At 44.2% G+C, this 17,398-nt stretch overlaps 2 protein-coding genes across 2 annotated transcripts; both read left to right on the top strand.

Annotated features, from left to right (window-relative positions):
• Positions 1-338: 338 nt before the first annotated feature.
• On the top strand, positions 339-10,384 carry LOC146763916 (uncharacterized). The gene is made up of 4 exons (XM_085566891.1): positions 339-1,858; positions 2,694-2,749; positions 3,470-3,566; positions 4,541-10,384. Exons 1-4 carry the CDS (start codon positions 1,827-1,829, stop codon positions 4,716-4,718), a joined length of 363 nt encoding a protein of 120 aa, XP_085423017.1. The 5' UTR covers positions 339-1,826; the 3' UTR covers positions 4,719-10,384.
• A 771-nt stretch (positions 10,385-11,155) lies between these two features.
• On the top strand, positions 11,156-15,191 carry IER3IP1 (immediate early response 3 interacting protein 1). The gene is made up of 3 exons (XM_021535531.3): positions 11,156-11,282; positions 12,739-12,840; positions 13,671-15,191. The coding sequence occupies exons 1-3, from the start codon at positions 11,192-11,194 to the stop codon at positions 13,724-13,726; spliced, it is 249 nt and encodes an 82-aa protein (XP_021391206.1). The 5' UTR covers positions 11,156-11,191; the 3' UTR covers positions 13,727-15,191.
• Positions 15,192-17,398: the final 2,207 nt, after the last annotated feature.

Below are 17,398 nucleotides of genomic sequence, written 5' to 3'. Positions count from 1 at the left end.
AAAAATGAATATTTATTCATGCATTAAATATTTTAAAAATAAGACTATTCAACTTTAGGAATATTGAGGGCATCCAATGCTTTTCTTCTTTAATTACTCTGAAAGTTCAATAAAGGTCATTTCCATTCCCAAGAGAAGAGCACACCCCAGTTGCTTCCACCACATCTTCATACTGGGCATGCACAAGACACATAGATCCACCATGCAAATGGTCAGTGGCTTTCAAGAGTGAGGTCTGCTGTGTATTTAGCAGCTTTTTCTTTAGAAACACAGACTGGATACCAGAGAAATCAGCAGAGGTTCCCATTGGAGGTCATTTCAGTGACCTTTGGATCGGACTCAAAAATCACAAATGGGTTCCACAAAGCAATCTCAGCTTTGATTTGATCTTTCCCTTTGTTTGATAAAGAAGGAAAGTGCTGGCACCTGCCTGAGTATGAAGTCCTCCCTGCTCAGGAACTCTTCTGTGGCATGCTCAGGCTTAAAGCCAAACACAAGTCCAGCGAATCCCTGAAGCAGGGAGAGGAGGTTCATACAGACCAAGTGTCCTCCTCTATGGATGACACAAAATGAAGAGTGGATGTGTGTCTTAAACAGAAATAATACCTGCATATGTCTGCACGCCTGCTCTTTGCTGTTCATCTCTCTGTAAAATCTATCCAATGCAGTTAATTCGCTGTTTTCTTGAGCCACAGAGGAAAATTCACAGTTGTGGTCAGCTAGACTTCTAGCTGACTGTGAATTCTTTAGAATTCTATGACTGTGGATGCCTGAAACCCTTCCAAACAATCTCCAGGGCACTCAGAGAGGTGCTTGGGTCCTGTTTGCTACTGTGACGTAAGAGGAGCAGGAATTGTTGTGCACCTATTTGTCTAGGCACAGCAGAAAAAACATTCTATCTCTATTGTTTTGAAACACCTGCCAATATGGATTTCATTAATGTTTTCCTTGTGCCTGCATTAACGAAGAAAGGGTCTCCACCCTGGAGCACCACTCCTTCTCTGACCACAGAGCACAGGCAACCGCAGCCTTCCATGAGATAACTCGGTGCAGCTGCCAGCCCCAGCCTGGCACAGGGAATGGGGGCTCCTGCAGAGCAGAGCGAGGTCCAGAGCTGTGCAGATGTGGCCTCCCCAGCCAAGGCATGGAAAGGGGTAGGTGCTTTAGGGATAAAGTCGTGTTCTCCTCCCGCCTGCGGTGCAGTGAAGCCAGGCTGCAAGAAACACCAACATGAAGCACTTCTGGAGCCCTGAGCTCCCTGTTTAACAGCTCAGCAGCAGCTCCTTAAACTCCTGCCTGGTTGTTTTCAGTGCAGAGAGCCAGGTAAGACCATGCGACAGCCACACAGCAAGGACAGGGCTCAGACTTGTCACGGCTGGTGGGCTTCCCTTGCCTGGAGAGCACCCACACCTGGCCTCCCCACCCAGCCTTCTGGAGCAGACCCAGAGGCACCCCTCCTGGGACACAGCACATTTCTGAGCCAGTCCTGGGCACCAGCTACAGAGGTAGTTTTGCTGGAGGAGTTCATGCACAGCAGAGTGGGTCCCGTGCCCTGTGGGAGCCCTGTCAGGCTCCTGGGTGGAGCCCAGCTCTGCCTCCTGCTCCACCAGAAAGAGTGTGGAAATAATTGCTTATCTAAAGGATGGTGAGTAAAGCCTCTGCTTGATCCACCTCCGCACTTTATTGATTGTCTAAACACGGAAGAGATTACCCTGCCCTATAAAAACCACGGGAGAAGGAAGCAATCAACAGAGGCAAATGAAGTGAGCAATTAGTCTGAAACCCTTCGGACCAGCTTTTCTTTCAGGCAAGGTTTGAGCAGTGTGATGCTGACACAAGGATCTTCAGCAGTCACAAGGTACTCCACAAATTTGTAATGTAATTCTGCTTTATATTTTAATTTCCATGCTGTATTTTCTTGACTTCTTTACAAGCACAAAAGGTTTGTGCTTGAAAAACTGAGGTTTTCCTTAGGATATTGGGGGGGGTTGCAGGACTCTCTAGTAAGCAAGTTGATTTTCCATTCTCACTAAACTCAGCTCAGCTCTCCTTGGGGAGAGGGAGAATTTCTCAGATTCTGGGCTGACATTTCATTTTATTCACACGCACTGATTGACAAGAGGCAAAGCCTGGACAGATTACTTAGCTACCACCTATGGAGGCAGTAAAAGAAAGGGTTCTGTGTCCTGGGGCAAACTGGCCAGGATTAGATAAAAGTATCAGCTAGATAAGTCAGAGCATGTTGTCAGTGTTTTTGGGTTGTTTATCCATGCCAAAATTCCATCCCTGGAAGTGTTCAGGGCCAGGTTGGACAGGCCTTGGAGTAACCTGGGATAGTGGAAGGTGTCCCTGCCCATGGCAGGTGTGGCACTGGATGGGCTTTAAGGTCCCTTCCAACACAAACCATTCTGGGATTTTGGGATTCTATAAAGATTAGATGCCATGCAGAAAAATTAAGTCAAACTCAAGACAGTGGAAGCTCATTGCCTTAACAGAAGTATTCAGGGGTTCTGAGTTCGATTAACTTCTGTCTTTTGAATCTATCCCTTAACACATCTTCCTTTGATCTCCAGTTAAAGATCATTCACATTAGAGTTAGTGAAATACTTAAGAGAAATAAAGGAATCTGAACTAAATGTACTGGGTTTGAACATTAAGCTGGGATCTGATTGTCTCTTTCCCTAATTTTTCAGGATGGCCCATGCTGGTGGTGAAGACTTATACAACTCTGTGATTGTCCAGGAAGAAGGTGTTTTACTGTTTGTTTCCATCAGCATTTTAAATCAGTTTTGCAGTGTTTATTTGTGTGGTGACACAGCTGAGCATGTCACCAAGTCTGTCAGGTTATGGATACAGGGTGTTGAGTGGGCTCAAAAGGAGTGGATGGATCAGACACAAGGTAGACACGCTTCTGTTGGGGTTTAGGGTGGGAAGGATGCTGGAACTGAAGGGAGGGGTTGCAGCAGAAAAGAATGAGAGCTTTGGAGGCAGGGATGTAAGCCAGTGTTCATTACTTTAAGTTTGGAATTATATACAAGAATTAAAAAAGGATGGAAACAGATTGAAAAGGGTGAAAGTGGATTGAAAGTGCTGGCTAGACAGGCAGTAATACTCAGGATCCTGCTTTACTATAAATAGGTGGATAATATGTGAAATGGCTTTGTGGTCTAACAGTGCAGGGCAGGCTCTCCCACCCTGACATCCACAGGGCTGCATTTCAGTCTCAGTCCTGAAAAGCAGTTTTGCTTTGCTCTTAGGTAGATAAAGACACACAAGTTATTTAACTGAGCTGTGAGATTTTTGAAGAAAAATTGTTTCCAGAAACACCCCTCTAATACAGAGCTGGTCACCCCCTTCCACTCATGGTTTGAGCAGGAGGACTGTCAGTATTTTCAGCCTGTAATTTCACAAAAGGCTGTGTTCCCTGAAGCTGTTTGTTGGCAAAACTCACCTGTGATTTCTCTTCAAGGTTCACCACCCTCCACCTATGCCATTGTCATGGTGTCTCTCAGTGGAAGCCTCCTGCTGCTGGTTGCCATCAGCATGGCAATAGGTGTTCTCCGGAGGTGAGTATCAGGGGAGGAGAGGGAAACCAGGGCTGCCATGGGAATGTGTGCAGGGATGAATTCCTGCTCGAGCCAAGAGTCACCAGGCAGCCCACAGGAGCAGCCTGCCAAGCCCTGGTGGGGCTTCCTGGGGTCTTCCCAGGCTCCTACCTCAGCCTAGAGCTGGGTGGGACAGCAGTGGATGGAGAATCACTAGGGTGGGTGCTTGGGTAAAAGCAATTTAGGGCAATGATATTTGGTTTGTTTTGTATCTGGTCCAAATTCTCCCCACCTCCTGATTTTTTCTATCTATCTATCTATCTATCTATCTATCTATCTATCTATCTATCTATATCTATATCTATCTATCTCTATATCTATCTATATCTATATCTATATCTATATCTATATCTATATCTATATCTATATCTATATCTATATCTATATATATCATCTATATCTATATCTATATCTATATCCATACCTATATCTGTATACCTGTATATATACATATATACATATATACATATATAGGTATAATTATATAGATATGTATTTAAATTTTGTAGAGGAAAATTAAGACACCCAAGCCCCTGATTCCTCATTAATGCAAATGTCTTCATTGTTTTCAATCAGCTGAAGTCACAAAAAGAGGGACTTTCCTTGTGGCATCTCTTTCTATAAAGAGAGGGTAAATTATGTGTTTTGAGGAGTCTCTTCAAACAAAAAATTCATTCCGTTTTAGTTTGAATGCATCTAGCCAAATGAAGCAGGGTGATGAGGTCGTAGGATGTAGTTTTATAAAAGGCAGAAGATTAAGGAAAATAGGAGTATGTCACCTCCATAATTAATTAAATCAGCTCTATCCCAGCTATCAGTTCTTACTGCCACAAATTACATTCTGTTATTAACTGACTTGGCTTCAAGACACCAACAGCTCCTCATGCTGATCAGACACCCAGCTATTTGTTTTTTGTCCATTTCTGTTGTGCCAGGCGTTGCACGTCAAATTATTCCTCCAAAAACCTTAGAACACCTGTGGTGGTGGAAAAAGTTACAGTGGCACACTGCAGCTCTGACAAGATTTCGACGGTGGATTTGACTGGCCCGATGTGCATAAATTACATTTCTTACAAGCAAAATGCGTGCCCAGCCACAGTTTGCCATCTCTGAAGAGACAATTTTGATTTCTGATGCTTCTCCTTTGACAACACCCCTCAATTCAGCACCAGAGCAATGACAGCCCACAGCTTCTTCCATTTGCAACTTTCTTCTGGAGAGAAATGGGGATAAAGGACTCGGGGGACATGTGCTAGTTGAGAGGAGGGACTGACATGTTGCACTTCATTTTCTCCACCAAAGTGCTGGACTGTGAACTCGTACCACAAAAGTATTAGAAAATGCAGGAAAATCGAGTTTTTTAATGGAAGTGGAGAAAAAGCACAGATACATGTACCTTTTTTCTGTGACATGTTGTGTTAGAAATTTACTGCAGAAATTTACATCTTTTTCATATTGCCTCTTTTCTGAGGGGTGAGTCATGGAAAAAAAAATACAGGAGGGGGAATTCTAGTTATTTTTACAAAGATTTCCCAATCCCTCTGACTCACTGAGAATCCCAGACCTTATGCTGAGACCTGACCTTCTGCACATGGTTCACTATTATCTGCATGACTCCAGCTTGCTAATGCTGACATTATTGGACAGGCTGCAGCCTCCAGAGCCACCAGGCTTGTGATTTGGTTTTTACCCACCCACTTTTACAGCCTGGAGAAAGAGACCATCTATTAATCTTTAAACTGAGTGCTGCGGCTTTCGGGGCACTGATGATGTCTGGTGTGACGCCAGCTGGCCTGGCTGTCCTTCTCATTCAGGTGGTGATTCCAGGGATCAGGCTGGGCTAGGATCTGGCTCCAAGAGGGATCAGTGTGATCCCTGGATCTGGCCAGCCTGTTCCAGCTTCATGCCCTTTGCTAAGTGCTGTTGGGAGCCAGCCCCTAGGCTGCAGCCTGTGAGCATCCTCCTTCTCCAGGTTTAGGTGGGGCCACTGTCCCCTGGGGAAGATGCTGGTGGAAGGCCTGGCCCCACTGGGACCCATCAGGACACCAAAACCCTCGTGTCACCTCCTCTACATGACACCTATCAAAGGGGAGACTTAGGGCAGGCACAGGAAGGTGAGGCTGCCCCACACAGATTCCCATTTCATAGCCCTGAAGGAAAATCCGTGCCACCAAAGGCGGTCAGACTTTGGTCACCACTGCAGCTCCTTGTGCTTGTCCCCAAAAAAGCTCTTTGAGTGAATTTTCTGTAAGCACAGGTGAAAGCCAGACCTGATTCCAAAACTGTGAGCACGTCAGCCATCCCTGGTCCTTTGATGTTAACTGTATTCCCACTGAGAATATTTCTACTGGCACCATTTTCCCTGGTCCAACAGAAGCACATCCCTGCAAGCCCGTGGTGGCAAACACCAGCTCTGTGCCTGCGGGGGTTTGTGTCCCCTGGGTGTCCCTCCCTCTTTCCACACCTCCTGCCTGTCCTCTGCTTTAGCACCAGCCTCAGACACCATTCTCTTCGCACTCTTTAATCCCCCTGCCTTTTCTTCATGCTGCTCACTGCACAGAGACTAAATCCCCCACCTTTCAAAATTCATGGAGCTGTTTCCCCATCCTCTAAATCCCTCCCTAAGACTCTCTGCTGCCTCCATGCCTGAAAATCCTGCCCGTCTGTCAGCAGTGAGGCAGGGCTAAGCAGAGAGTTGTAATTCCCTGAAAAAAACCATTTGTTTCCTTGCTGCCCCGCTCCCCACATTGGCCTGCTTTAGATATCCACTGTCTTCCATCTCAGAGATGGACTGGAAAATCCCTATGCCTGCCTCTGAAAAATATCTGCATGGCACTGAGCATGACAGGATTTGGGTCTGGACTGGTGTATTCCAGTTCAAAAGCAACGCAAACAGTGCCAATAATAACAGAACAATGTCATGTCACAGAAATTATCTTTAAGCTCCCTTCCAGCTCAAACCTGGTTCTATAACCATTCTGTACTCTTGGTGGTAGCAAGATGAGCAACAGCATTTGTGTGTGTGTGTGTGTGTGTGTGTGTGTCTGTCTGTCTGTTTCTGTGTGTGCGAGAGAGAGAACCAGGCAACAAATGACATTTAAAGCCTGTTATGGTTACAGAGCCAAGTAACTTAGGAAAACAGCGCTGATAAATTTAGGTGTAAATCCAGAATTGTGTATGGTTTTTCATTGTGTTCCTCAATCCCCAGGCAGTTCTTTTGTGTGTGGGGGCCTATTAATGTCCTCTCAAATCCCAGGAAGGCTGTCAGGCCGTGTTTTTTGGAGGGATGGCTGTTCACTTCTCAAACAAGCAAGGGCAGAGGTGACCCATGAGTCACAGATAAGACAAAGCTCTTTCCTGCACGCAGCTGCTGACAGGTGAGGACCAGACACACATTTTCCCAAATGCACAAAATCCTATTGCATTCCCAGCTTTGGTGGTTTAAAAAAAAAAGCAAACCATCTGGACATTAAAGCAGTCACTCAATTTGTGCTTACCAGGGACGTGTTACATCAGTCAGATGCACCATTAACTTTACAGCTCTTCGACAGTGCTATAGGTGTGATGAGTGAGAGATGACAAAGGCTTTAGTCTAACTGTGAAATTTAGCTGTTGTATTTATTTATAGCACCTGGCTGAGAGGCAGAGCCTAATTTATTTCACCTACACGAAGTTTTTCAGTTAATGAAGCTGCCTGTGGTAGGAGTTGGTAAAAAAGCTGACAGCAACAAAATGCATTTTTTCACTTCCAGCTTGGGATCATTGGGCCCAATTTCCAGAATTTTCTGGGTCCCCAAAAGTTTCTCACTGATGTGCATATATCTGGGTGTGTATGGCGTCTAAAGAAGGAAATGGTTAAAGCTAGATCCGAAAATAAAGTCACAAGATGGTGGTGGCAAGTGAGGTGAAGGGTACAGGGGCTGAAGTCATAACAGGTCTTCCTTTGTCATGGTATTTTCTCATCAGAATTAAACTCAGTTAACCCCAAAATCTCTCATGCAACAAGCTTGGTTCTCATTAAGTGTAGGGGACAGTGACACCCGGGGAGATGTGCTCTGCCTGAAAACACTGAACGAGAAACTGAGAGTGAAAAACACCAGTGCCTTCACAATACTTCACCAGCCTGAAGTTTAATCCTTTGACATCTGTAAGGTGGTTTAAAACTCTTCTTTATGGTGATTGACTGCACCCTGCAGATGACACCCCGGGAATTTATGGTACTGAAACACGACACCTTAATGAAAGAAATAAAAAAAAAAAAAGCCCCTTTTCTTCTAATGCAAGCAACTTTATCTGGTTTTCTCTTCAACCACGTAACATGATTCAGAGATAAGACTCCTGTGGTTGCTAAGTTGCCATGATGGATTTCATTAAGGGGAAAATCACGTCAAGTTTATGTCAGCTTGACGGCAGCTGCTCTTTTGAAATACATCTTAATTATGGGTAAAAATACTAAGCCATAACTTGTGTACTTATTGCAAAACCTCGGATTTTTTTTTTTCAGGGCCATAACTCTAAGCATTAGCTCTTCGCTGAGGTTAGCATTTATTTATTTATAGCTTGTATACCGTAAGGAGGTAGCCCAGGAAATGCTACTTGATCATGGTGATTATTAGATATCTATGTTACTGAACCCCATATTTATCTGTAATTAATTATAGAACCACTGCCAGAATGCCCTAAGTTATGTCTGAGGACAAAAGACAGTTCTGTTTGTTAGACCATCACACATCACCACTAAGAACTTCTTAAAAATTTGCAGTGGCCTTTGGGATCAAATTTTTCAGGCCAATGTTGACTTTCTCTGCCTGTATGGAGTTTGGTAAACTCAAACTTTTTGTTGTTGGTGATATTTACAGATGGAAAAAGATTATTTGAACTATAAACCCCAAAAATTAGGGGGAGGATTTGGGCAACTAGAAATGGCTCAATTTGAAAATGTTAAAATGGTGTTTTGGAGGAGTTTTGCAGTCACTGCAAATTTAAAATCCTAGATGAGAACTAGAGAAGCTGTTCTGGAACTCCTAAGCCTTCAAGTATGTGCTCACATGTGCCTCTATACTCGAGTGTTCCCACTAACTTCTGGCTTATGAAGTTAATCATACACACAAGAGTTTTCAGAACCAAAGTCAGCATTTGGGAAAAACAATGAAGCTTTCATGTAAGTAAACACTTCAGTACAGGCTTCAAAAATATTGAGCTCACTGCAACTGCAATAGATGTTTCATCCCTACCCTAAATTGAGACTATATTCCTTTTTGAGGCTGAAATGACAAATGCTTTTGACCAGATGACAGAACTCTGATGAATATCCTTGATTCTCTATCTCCCTTGTGCAATAGGAGTAATTTTGGGAATAAATTGTAAAGAAAATACACTGTGGTGCTGGTGGCGAGGTGCTTTTTCTTTATTCCAGTATTAAAATGTAATGTTATTTAACAGTAGTGATTATTAAGTTGCACAATATTATGACACTGACTGTACCAAAGTGGGTGTTTTGGAAAGGAAAGATGAACACAAGAAGAAGCTGGGTTTGGGTTTTTTCACAGCTGATTCACGTGGTGTCTGAGCATCTATTGATTACATACTCATGGCACTTAATTAATCGAAATATCAGATCATCACTTGCTGGTGAGGGGATCTTCACATAGACCATGGGGACATAATACTGATAAGAGGAGAATAATTTGTCCAGCTTGTGTCAGAAGTCTGTGGCAGGGCAGGGAATCGAGCTGGGGTCTCTGCAGTCCCCCACACTGAGCACAAAGCTGTCGCCTCTGTTGCAGCAGAAGGGTCTAGTAACCACAACCACAAAGTGATCATGCAAATCATCGTGCCCCGATTGAGTAATAAAAGTACCAAAATCTGTACCATTAGCTCATCCAGAGCTAAGGGGCTTGTGCACTGTGAAATTACTGGGAAATAAAATCAGGGGGATTATGCAAATCACCCCTTTCAGCCAATCGGACTGGAAGAGGCAAAGGGAAAAAATGTCTATTTGTGCATCAATAACTACACTGGGATAACTGTGTAACTACAGTACGGGGATAACTCTGTAACTACAGTAGTTATAATAGGGATACGGTATCCCTGAGCTCCAGCTGTGATTATTTTGTTATTTGACTGCAGAACTGCCCAGAAGTCATGATCAATCCACTATAAAAAGTAATTTTTTTCTTTTGGGCTGTGCTTTGGGTTCTGCAGCATTACGTGTTGGACAACCAGCACCTGGGATCTGGACTGACTTCCTGCTTGATCCTCAGTCAGGATAGAAGGAAAACCCATGTAGTGAGAAAACACGTGGAAAAACCCCGCTGTCCATAAGGCTAAATGCAAATATAAACTCATGTATTTTTGCACGTGCAGTGTTTATGGATTTTTATTAATTCTACTTGTGTTGCTGATGATGGATGGCCAGGGGGCTGTCCCACACCAGGCGATGTCTCCAGCTCCCGCTGACAGGACACACCATGCTACCACGTTACAGATGGAGGAGGAGGAGGAGGAGGAGGATGAGCCTTACTCCTGCCCCAAATCCAAAGGGCACTTGCTACACGGCAAGCAGAGCTTCGCACGTCACAGCCTGTGCTGTGAGGTCCACGGGGCTCTGAGAGATCCATGGACCTGAGAAATCCACGGGGCTCCAAAGGACTTGAGGACCTGGGAAAAACACAGGGCTCTGAGGCATCCATGGACCCAAGGGATCCATGTGGACCCAAGGGGCTCCTAGGAACCCATGCGGATGTGAGGGACCCATGGCCCTGAGGGATCCACAGGGCCCCACGGGCTCCATGGACACGAGGGATCCATGGACCCAATGAGCCCAAGGGGCTCTGACAGATCAATGGACCCAAGGGATCCAAAGGTCTCTGAATGACCAATGGACCCAAGGGATCTGTGGGGTTCCAAGGGATCCATGGACCAAAGGCACTCACAGATCCAATGGACCCAAGGGGTTCTGATGGAACCACAGGGCTCTGGGAGATCCATGAACCCGAGGGATCCACGGTCCCAACAGACCCAAGAAGCTCCGAGGGACCCACGGGGTTCTGAGGGATCCACGGACTTGAGGGCTCCAAAGGATCCATGGGCACGAGAGATCCATGGATCCAATGGACCCACGGGGCTCTGTGGTACCCACGGTGTTCCGAGAGATCCACAGGCACCCAAGTGTTCCATTGACCAGAGGGATCCACAGATCCTTGGAATCCCAGCGGCACCGAGGGATCCACGGGCGGGGGGGGGGTCTGCGAGATCCGCCGGACCCGAGGAGCTCCGAGGGATTCGGGATCCCGAGGGATCCGCGGGCGAACCCGGGGACTCCATCGCGGCTCCCGGGAGCCGGAGGCCACGCCCCCTGAGGCCACGCCCACTATGAGGTCACACCCTCTGAGGCCACGCCCATCAGCGGTCACGCCCCATTCGTCGCGCCCAAGGCCACGCCCATTATGCCAAGCCACGCCCCCTCCATGGCCCAATCGGGAGGCTCCTCCCACCGAGGCCCCGCCCACCGCCGCCCGAGGCCCCGCCCCGCCCGGCCCCGCCACGTCGCTCTCGGGCGCCGCTGCCGGGGCCGCTGCCGGGCCATGGCGTTCACGCTCTACTCGCTCCTGCAGGCCTCGCTCCTCATCGTCAATGCCGTGGCCGTGCTGCACGAGGAGCGCTTCCTCCGCCACGGTGAGCCGGGACGGGCCGCCCGGCCTCGGGGCCCCGCCGCTCCCTGCCGGGGGGAGCGGCGGCGCGCGGGGGAGGGGTTTGGGAGTCATCGGGGAGGGTTGGGGGATGAATTCCCACCCGCTTTCCTCGTACCTTTGTGTTTATTTATTTTTTTTTAATATGTAGTTGTCCTTTTTCCCCATCCGGTTTTAACTGTTTCACGCCCCTTGGTGGTGGGTGTCGCACAAAGGTTTCCTTTCTCTTGTGCCTGGTTCTTGGTGAGATGGCGCCTCTCGGTCCCTGGGGTTCCCAGGGCTGGGCATCCTTGCCCTTCAAATGAAGCCAAGCCCTGCAAAACAGAGAAAATCCACCGACAAAGATCTGCAGAGCTGTGGAAGAAAAAAAAAATGGGCAATGATGCACGGTTTCCCAGTTCATTGGGAACTGGAGAATCCTGACTTCTCCACGTCAGGCTGAGCCAGGATTTTTGGCAGGAGTGCAGAAGGGCATCCCTCTCTCCTGCTCCCCGGTTGGATTTGTTTCGAGGGATCTGCTCATCTTGGGTTTGGGCTTTTCTTTTGCTCTTTTGACGAGCAGCTGGAATTAAAAACGGGAGCTGTGGGGACAGCTGGGATGGATGAAGCCAGTTGTCAGCCTCTTGAAACTTGGGAATAGAGTTCCAGGCTCATCCCAGTGGGAAGCAGCGGCTGGCAAGGCTGGTGAGGGAGAGGACTCGCCCACCAGTTTGGTGCCAGGGAGATGAGAAAGGGAGAGCAAAAATCACTCAAAAGTGGCCTCTGGAGAAAGAAATGCACAGCTTGGGCAGTGCAGCTTGGTGTATTGAGAGCTGCTCCTTGCTCTGCTCCTTCCAGAAATGGTAAGGGCTGCAGACAGCAGGTCTTAGAAATGCCTGGATACATCCTTGGTCCCATCATGCTGTGTCTGGGCATCGTAAAACTTCAGGATTTTTGCTACATTACAAAAAGTTCCCTTTTTTTTTTCCCTAAAAAGTTCTAGCTTTTTTTTTTTAACAGCAATTGCAAAAATCATCACTCCTATTTTGGAATTTGTGCTGTTCGTTTTTCTCTCGTGTGGCCCCTTTCTCAGTGCTGAAGCATCATCACTTCACACCGAGGGATTATTTGCTATTTTATTTTCAGGACTATGAAAAGGTTGCAGTTCATTTAGGGTTTATTTTGACAGCGGTTTAATTTTTAAAGCCCAGATGAACTCGCAGGGAACTGTGGTGTATTGAAAAGGTGAGGGTTTTCTTTACAGAAACATGGATTTGTCATCGTTTAGCATGAGGTTTAACAGCTTTCAGCCTGCTGTATTAAAATGTGCTCGTGAAATAAGGCTGTCTATCTGTGTTAGTATAAACTACATTCATGATAGATTGCTCGTTAAAATTGCAGCATTTGTTGTGTGGTTTTGGGGTTTTTTTCCTAAAGTGTGTGTCTGTTTTTATGTGACCCAGTTGGCTGGGGAAGCGATCAAGGGATTGGAGGATTTGGAGAGGAACCAGGAATTAAAGCACAGCTGACAAACCTCATTCGATCAATACGAACCGTTATGAGAGGTAAGGGCACAATATTTTCTAGTATTATTAGGATTGTGATGATTATTATTATTACAATCTGTAGTGTCTTGTTTCTGCACTAATCTGTATTTCCTCTGGGCCTAGACTCTCTGTAAGAGGGTGCAGGCCTCACCAAAAATGCAGTAACATTCCCTGGCTCTGGATTGTGTTTCTCCTGCTGAGCTGTTCCTTCCCTTGGAGTTTGTCAGCTGGGAGGAAGTTTGGTGATCAGCCAAAGTGTGCAATCAGTGTCAATCACTTCATTTAAATCCAACTTTATGGGAAGTACCTGTGAGGGAAATGTAATTCCGGGGTTTCTGAAAGGCAAGCCAGGCTTATGTGCCTCAGAAGATCAGGAGAAAAATATACTTAATTTGTAAGTTACTGATAGTTCTTAATTATGGACACCAAAAATTCATTTTGTAGATGATGATAGAGAGGGAGTAACAAATCTTAACCTGTTGTGCCTATCACTGAGTAGAACTCAAAACATTTATTCTAAAGCACAGTAAAGCCAAGGATATAAGCTGAATTTTAGATTGTTTACTTTCATTTGGAGAAAGAGTTATTTGTGTTGAAGTTAAAACAGAATTAAAGGCTCTGGGTTAAAGTTAAAACGCGCTGTGAAAAATATTTCTGCTGTTGCTTTCTACTAATGTCTTTGAGCCTGGCTCCTTCCACTGGTAACAACTTTACATAGGAAAATTAAATGTATTTCTAAAATTTTGACTGGTTCTGCTCCTTCTCCCAAGGTTATATGAAGCTCTGTCATTTTGTGACATGGAAAGCAAAATTTTCAGTATTAATTCTCTTTGTTCCCCCCTCTGCAGTGCCATTAATAGCCCTGAACTCCATCACAATTGTTCTCCTCCTGCTGTTCGGCTGAAGACACCCCGTAGAAATTCTTTGGACTTCCAGAGAAGCCAATTGCTGACCACCACTGCTCTGAGTACCCTGGGATCCAGCACAGTTTAGCTGTCAATCTGACATTCAACTTAAAATAATAAAAGACACTGTTTCTATTTATCCCATTTCCTAATGTTCCCTTGCAGTTTCATTAAGCAGGATCATGGGATCAATGCAACAACGCTGCAAACAAATTGAACTGTGACCAGTTCTGTTGGCTGCCTGTTCATAGTGTTGATTAATTATTAGAGTAAATGTCATAGGATGTCGCAGTGACTGGCAATGGGATGCAGCTTTTAAATGCTCTGTTACTCAGGGATGAATTTCCTTCAGTACGCTCTCCAATTTGTTTTTAAATTGAGGAAAAGAACAACAAACGTGTTTGCTTTCATTTCAGTTACTACCATGGAACTCTTTAAGAGAATATGAATTGAGCTCTGAAAGTGTGTTATAAAGAATATTTGTTATAAAGGATTGAAGTCCAGCTGTGATATGGAGGGAGATAAAATCAGCTGGGTAAAGTCCTGGTTCAGCTTAACATTGAAAGCTGAGTTCTTCTTGCTTTGATTGGGGATTTTTGTCTTCAAATCAGTATTTCATACTGACAGAAAAGTCAGTTGGAAATGGGTGCAACTGCAGTACAAAACTTAAAAAATAAATTTAAAAAACAAGAAAGAAAACAAAAGCTGTACCTAAAGCTGGGCAACTCTGTTAACTTTGGGGATATTAGTGATTAGTATTTGTTACTTTTCTGTCAAGAATTGTTATTATACTTTTTAAAATATGTATTAAACTTCTGCGTGGTGATCACTGTGGTTGAAGTGGAGAACCGTTTGTATTCTGAGCTTCCTGGGGAACCTGGGAGGGGAATACCACGGGAGGTGAATACCCTGTGCTTTTCAAATGCATTTCTTTGGGAAAAACCCGAGACAATTTGCAGCCTCTTTCCTTACTGCTACCTCCCCGGCCCTCCGTCATCATAATTTGTTAAATTAACAGCTTTGAAAGTGCAATTCTGTGTGTGACTTTGCAGTTCTGTGGAAGAGAATGCTCCTAATTGCTTTCCTACTGGTCTTGTCTCAGTTAAGACTGCTGAGCTAGGTCTGAATTGGAAAAGGTGATTCTCCTGTATCCGTCTAGAGAAGTTAGAATTGCTTGTCTGTTCCTCTGCTAAAGTGCTTGACTTTAATTTTAAAGAGGGGACGCCAAGGGAAACCTGGCAGTTTCATTATTTTAAAGCGGCTTAGTCAATCATCTTTTCTTCCTATGTCTTAATGACTAAAGCATATGCTGTTGTATGTGAAGAAGAATCTGTAAAACATGTAAATGCATTTAATGATCTTCAATCACAGTTTTTTTGCAGAGTAAAATACATCCAGGAGGAGAGGTTTATGTTGTTTTCTTTTTTCTCGTGACTTTTGTAAATAAATCCTGTGAATTTCCAAGTTAAGCACTCTCTTTCCTAACTCTGTCTGTGTAGAGTGGGGATATCTCAGAACTCTGCTCCATCCTGTTAGGGATACCAGAGTTACTGCTCTCATATGAAATGTGTAACTTTTTCCTCATCCCCGTGGCACATGGTAATATTATCTCTGCTGTATTTTGGTTTCTGTAGCAAACCCAATGAGACATAGTAACGCTGCCCTGAGGCAGAATGGGACCTTCAGGATCTTTAAATTTTAAAACCTGTGGATCTGTTAGAAGTAATTTCTACGTGATGATCCTTGTGTCAGTCATAGGCAAGGGTACAGCCTGGCTCTGTTGTCCCAGATGTGTCTTTGGTGGAAATGGGGATATGGGTGTGTGGAATATTTTGTATTCCTATGAAATAGTTCTGGAAAGAAAAGCGGCGGTCTATGTTTCTGTGGCTGTGGCACCGAACAATTTGAGGCACAGCGAGTCTGTAACTCCATTTCTGCATCAAAACTTAATTTGTTTGTACTGAAATAAAGGCCAGCAAAAAGATTGCAAGCAGCAGCTTTAAAATAAAACGGGTGAAAAGCAATTTTTTCCTTCTTGGTGTGCTTCCAGAGGGGCTGCAGGCACACGGGTGGAGCTGGCTGGGCACACGCAGGGAGAAGGAGCAGTGGGAATCCTGTGCTGGAGACAGAACTGGGATGAGCTTCACCTGACAGGTGAAAAAAAGGGATTACAAGTGGGACAGTGTGAAAAATGCCCATTTTATGATTGGCTTTTTGCAAATATTCAAATTAATATATGTGTTATGTTAGAAAGTTATGCTGTGTTAATTCTTCTCTCAAGTAGTGTGTTAAATATAGTTTTAGGTTATAACATAATGAGAAACTATGCTATGTAAGGTACTTTTTAACTAGCTCAAGAAAGAGATGAGATAATAATGAAATTCTTTGCACAGAGGTAACAGCAACAAGACACCAAAATTCCCAGGAGGCCTCCTTATCAAAAAAGACAAACTTTATTCTACCTCCTTCTCGTCTTTGAGGCACCAACAGGATTAAGGAGGAAAGTTGGCAATAACCAGAGATATCCCCAGTTTAAAAGGAATGTATGCATCATGTATGAATATATGAATATGCAACAGGCTTTTGCTTTTAGGAGTTAATCCTTTGGTCACAAGGCATGTGGCCTAGTGCCCAAGAGCATCCTCTTTGTTTTTATTATCCTGATTGTCCAAATTCTCATTGCTTTAATTTTTATTACTGTTTTTATAGCAATTTTATTACTGCTAAACTTTTAAAATTTTAGAACAAGTGATTGGCGTTTTTATGCAAAAAAAAAGGATTATGAAAAATAAAGTTATACACCTTAGTAATAGTTTGTGAAGCTGTATAAAAAATTCATATGTTTATAGCTTAAAATACATGTTACAAAAATATATGAATGATATAAATGTGGAATTATAAATATAGGTGTAAAATATATTCATATATGGATATAGTCAGTGGGTTATAATATAATAATATATATTATCACTATGGTCATATTATTGATGTAACTGAAAATGTAGATATATAACAGGGATAATTTCTACCCAATATCCAAGAGATATACATATGTATTTATATATAAATATATGATAGTTGCCATGGATATATTATGGGTATAATATATCCATATCAGGATATGATAACATTTTGTATATAATGTTTATATAGATGTATAAATATATAATAATAATATCGAGTTATAAATACATTATTATGTGTAATATCCATACAGGGCATAATATATCCATAATATACAGATTATGGATATATTATTGATAAATAGTTTACGGAAATCCATAGTGTATGGCTACGGATATAAACACGTCCATAGAGGATATAAGGGACATAACTTGCATGATTTATGATCATACCCACCGAAGGTATGACTACATAGTGTATATGTAGGATAAAGGAGCTGTAACAGGTATAACAGAAAGGATACAATGGCTAGAACGGGTGTAATTTGTATTTGTTTAATTTATAACCAGGCTACGTCACGGTGCGCCCGTGCCCTCAGGGCCCCGCGGGCTGCCTGCCGCGCTGCCTGTCGCCACGGGCGGGCGCCGGCCGGCGGCAGGCCGGCTGCGGGCCGAGCTCGGTGTTTATTTATGGCAGTAATCGTTACACCAATAATAATAATTGTTTGTTATTTGCCGTGCTGGCGGCGGGCGCGCCCGGCGCGGAGC

Source organism: Lonchura striata, chromosome Z (genome assembly GCF_050655825.1).
Source record: "Lonchura striata isolate lonStrDom1 chromosome Z, ASM5065582v1, whole genome shotgun sequence".
Classification (NCBI taxonomy): Eukaryota; Metazoa; Chordata; class Aves; order Passeriformes; family Estrildidae; genus Lonchura; species Lonchura striata.
Note: the sequence above shows the minus strand (reverse complement) of the source record. Positions and strands in the feature narration are given on the sequence as shown.

Coding starts and splice junctions, on each gene's coding strand:
- LOC146763916 (XM_085566891.1), top strand. CDS start 1,827: ATGCTGACACAAGGATCTTCAGCAGTCACAAG. Junction 1,859..2,693: donor GGATCTTCAGCAGTCACAAG/GTACTCCACAAA, acceptor CTAATTTTTCAG/GATGGCCCATGCTGGTGGTG. Junction 3,567..4,540: donor GCAATAGGTGTTCTCCGGAG/GTGAGTATCAGG, acceptor CTGTTGTGCCAG/GCGTTGCACGTCAAATTATT.
- IER3IP1 (XM_021535531.3), top strand. CDS start 11,192: ATGGCGTTCACGCTCTACTCGCTCCTGCAGGCCTCGCTCCTCATCGTC. Junction 11,283..12,738: donor GGAGCGCTTCCTCCGCCACG/GTGAGCCGGGAC, acceptor TATGTGACCCAG/TTGGCTGGGGAAGCGATCAA. Junction 12,841..13,670: donor AATACGAACCGTTATGAGAG/GTAAGGGCACAA, acceptor CCCCCTCTGCAG/TGCCATTAATAGCCCTGAAC.